The sequence below is a fragment of the Leptosomus discolor genome, chromosome 10, assembly GCF_034619465.1.
Source record: "Leptosomus discolor isolate bLepDis1 chromosome 10, bLepDis1.hap2, whole genome shotgun sequence".
NCBI classification, from domain to species: domain Eukaryota; kingdom Metazoa; phylum Chordata; class Aves; order Leptosomiformes; family Leptosomidae; genus Leptosomus; species Leptosomus discolor.
The window spans coordinates 16,823,966-16,828,050 of NC_141400.1; the positions used below are offsets into that span (position 1 = coordinate 16,823,966).

At 40.3% G+C, this 4,085-nt stretch overlaps 1 protein-coding gene across 1 annotated transcript; it reads right to left on the reverse strand.

Annotated features, from left to right (window-relative positions):
• Window positions 1–2,759: 2,759 nt before the first annotated feature.
• On the reverse strand, window positions 2,760–3,881 carry LOC104348067 (neuropeptide Y receptor type 6). Its single transcript, XM_009953257.1, has one exon. It carries the CDS (start codon window positions 3,879–3,881, stop codon window positions 2,760–2,762), a length of 1,122 nt encoding a protein of 373 aa, XP_009951559.1.
• Window positions 3,882–4,085: the final 204 nt, after the last annotated feature.

Genomic DNA, 4,085 nt, shown 5'->3' on the forward strand with positions numbered 1-4,085 from the left:
CTTCTCATAAGGTCACAAGGGTTTCTGCTGTCCCACTGACCACATAATTTAGACTAGTGTTCATTTTGCAGCTGTATTTAAACCACTTGGGGCCTAATGCTAAAACCACCTCTGCTGTAGGACTAAGCACACTTGGGCATGCCTATGGGATGGGAATACTGGTATGGGAGCCACTCAGGCCAAGTTCACATGTGGGAATCTCAGCTAGACCCGATTCAAACACTAGATACTGTCTGAGATGTTTGTCACGATGAGAACTGAGAGTAATCTGAACTATTGTGTCTAATATTAATAAATTAGAGTCTATCATGAATGTCACGTGCTTGAAAATCACTTTAAGCATGGGCCCTGAAGCTGGAAACAGTGGGCTTAACTACGAGGAAGATGGTGGTAGAGATTGGTGTTCCACACTTGGAGAAATCCAGCTGACAACCCAGCCTCTAGCAGCTATGCCACCGCGATTTGTTAAAGTGCTCTGCTCAGTGAATGCTCCTCTGACAATACTAGATGGCCTTCCGTATGGTCACTGGAATCTCCAAGAAAAGTGAAAATCCTGGATCAGATTTGCTCTCAATAAAGCAAGTGAAATGGAGATAGTTAATCACTTCATTACCCTGGAGTCCAACCGTTGGAACAGAGGACCAGCTCCATCGCCTCCCCATCACCAAAGCATGTACCAGCCGCCCTGGCTGTGCACGGCCTGTCAGCACGGTCGCTGACTGAGAGTTGCTGCTCTCTACTCGGTTAAACGCCTGTTGAGCTGAACGAGCAGATGGTCTGTATCAGCAACGGAGGAGCCCAGTGACTGAGGGTTGGAGTTAATGGAAATAATTAATACTAAGATACTCTGAACAGTCTGATTATTAGCCTTTATTAGGTATTTATCTGTCTGCTGGGTTTTTTTTTTGTATGAGGCACAAGGCAGGAAATTAAGTTACAGTTCACATTTGATCTAATTAGCAAAAAATACTAAATTATGCCCAAACTAATCTCTACCTGTCACTCAAATACTTGATTACCATGTCACTAAATCTGCCATCCTTACTCTTGTGACTTCAATGGGATCAGGCCCCAATAGATTTCGATGAGGTCTTTTTGCTCCATGTGTATCAGGAAGCACCTAACAATCCAGCATATCTGCAAGAGCTTGTGAGGCTCTTCTGGCAGAGCTCCTCCAGTAAGGAGAGTAATGCAGACAGTTTGCACTCGTGCTGTAGCAACACAACAGGAGAACTGTGACCTGACCGGATCCCTTAGGAACCGTATGATTACAGAAAAGGACGATGCCATCCAAGAGAACTTTACAGCCTTAAGGTAGGTTTCATCATAGCTGAATCATCAAGGAGCTGATTGTAACCTGAGTGTTAACTCTTTTTGCTTAAGTGGGGCATTGGTAAATTGCTAAAGTTAGAGAATAAATTACAAGGAACTTTATGTACAAGTGTTAAAACATGGGTCATTTTTGGAACTCAAAAATAAAAAAGAAGAGGCTTTAGCAATAGAGGTAATAAATTATATTTAACTTGAACAAGAGGAAGCATGGTGAGCTGTTGAACTAAAGTGTTCTGAGTATTGTATTTAAACAGACCAATATGAACTGATTATTTATGTTGGCACTGGAGCACAGATGAAGAATATGTTTGGTTATTTTTTTATGGCCGAACTGGGAAAGTGGTTTTAAAAGTGTTTTTTAAAATGTTTTAGCTTGAGAAAAGTTGTGTTTGGTATTACACCTGTGGGCTGGTATGCACTGTGTTACAAAAGAAACTGTTTTCAAACAGAGTCCAACAGAAATGACCACATCGGCCTCAAGTGTGGCCTCTTGCTAGTGCAGAAATATGGGGAAAGAAATTAAAAGGCAAACCTGATTTTCTACTCAAAAAGAAACCTATAATCTGGAGAAGTAGCTAAAGCAAAATATACTCTGAATTCCTCATGTGTTTGTTTGATAATGGAGATTCTAAAAGTCTGTGTTAAAGGACTAGTGATGATTGTAACAGAGAAAGCAATGATCTGTGCTGGTGGTCTGGAGTAGAATATAGTGCTTTTAAGGAGAAATGTGAAATACCTATTTCACCTGGAACAGCATCAATCTGAGTGGAATTTGCAGTACATCAAATGGGGCCTGTGTTAGTGCTCATTAAAAAAAAAATTCCAGCTCTAGCCTTTTCCCATGTTAAAACAATTTCTGGGCTGAACTGGTAATAAATGAAAGCAAATTGCATGGTGGGGCTGAAGGGAAGGTGGTGGAGGCTCAGGATAACCTACAGGGCCTTCCTTGCAGTGTGAACTGCCTATAAACTGTTGTGCAGATGAACGACGTACAGTTGGGCAATGAAAAGGCCAGAAAACAGTCTGTGAAAAGGTGGGTGCAGTTAGGAGTGCCGTACTGTTCATGGCTTGCTCAGGTGAAGCCCAGTGTTTAGGAAGGACAACTGCGTCAGTGGCTGAAATGGAAATATTTTTATCGGTGCCAAGGTAGTATACCAGTGACTTGGAAATCGTGGATTAAAGAAGTAAGATGTTAATACTGTTTATAATTTATTATTATTGATCTTTAGGACTCTTGGAAGTGGTTTATTAGCATTAATACTATCATAAAGCACCTGTTAAGAGTATGCCTATGGGAGCATCATCCTGGTTTTTGCTGAACTAAACAGTGAAGACTTCCTCTAAGCTCAGCGGTAACATGATCAAGACTACAGAAAGAGGTCATCTGCAACAAAACACAAAACTTTGGAAACTGCTATTGGATTACTTTAGATATCCACAGGGGGATTATTTAATTTGAGAGATCCCTTAGATGCATCAGTTTGCAGGTTTGAAAGGGCAATATTTTCATATTCCTCTTGTGATGCTGCGCATCTGCAGTGGTGAACTAATATTATCAAATCCTTCTGAAAATTCTTGTTGAGAAATCCGTAAAAGATGGGATTGATACATGTTGAGATCATGGCCACAAGGTGGCATATTGTAAATGCTAGATTATGATTACAGCTCATTAGTGCCTCATAGTTCCAGTCAAAAACAACATTGAATATATTGAGAGGCAACCAGCAAGCTGCAAAAGTCACAACAATTGATACCAAGATCATATTTATCCTTTTGTTTTCACTCAGTCTGCTCTCATTCTCTCTCATCCTGTCTATTTTACCGTGTCTCCTTCGAAGACATACAAATATCCTGAGATAGCAGATAAAAATAAAGCCCAGTGGGAAGCAGTACTGGAAAACCAGCAGACTAGTGGTAAAAATCAGTCGCTCTGTAACAGATGGCCATGCTTCAATGCAAGCAACCTTGTTCTTGTAGAAATCACTATGGAAAGACAGATGTTTGAAGGGTTCATCAGTTAATTGGTGAAATATTAAAAAAGGAATGGATATTACGAGGGAGAACCCCCAGATGAAAATAATTCCCCAGTAAGCATGTGAAATATTAGGCTTCCAGCCACGTGGGTTCACAATTAACTGATATCTCTCAATAGCAATCAGTACAAGTGAGAAAATGGACACCGTGACAGACATACTCTGTATGAAAGAACTTATTTTACACATAGCTTCCCCAAATATCCAGTAGTCCATTAAGGTGTATGCAACTGTGACAGGAATGCACATGATACAGATCAAGACGTCTGACAAAGAGAGGTTGGCAATCAAAACGTTGGTAACATTTTGAGCTTCTTTCCGTCTCCTTATTATAATAATCAGGGAAAGGTTTCCAAAAAGCCCCACTACTGTAACTAATGTGTAGGCTGTAATAAGCAAGAGTTCTGCAAGGAAGGAAGGTTGGCATGTATCAAAGTTCGAAAACTGAGCATAGCTAATGTTAGAGATAGTTTGGTTAGACAGAACTTCACTGGGATGCTGAATGGCTTTATCCATCGCGAAGCATCTCCCAACCTATGGACAAAACCTAGTATTATTTAGAATATACTTTGTATGGAGATTTGCAAGGCAGGGATTACGATGAATCTATTGTAGTTGGTGTCCCTGAAGTGTTGGGCAAATCTAATATAATGAATTGCAGCACTGGAAAAGCCAGTGGATGAGTTTCAGTGGTTTTGTGAATATATATATATTTATGGA

Coding starts and splice junctions, on each gene's coding strand:
- LOC104348067 (XM_009953257.1), bottom strand. CDS start 3,881: ATGGATAAAGCCATTCAGCATCCCAGTGAAGTTCTGTCTAACCAAACT.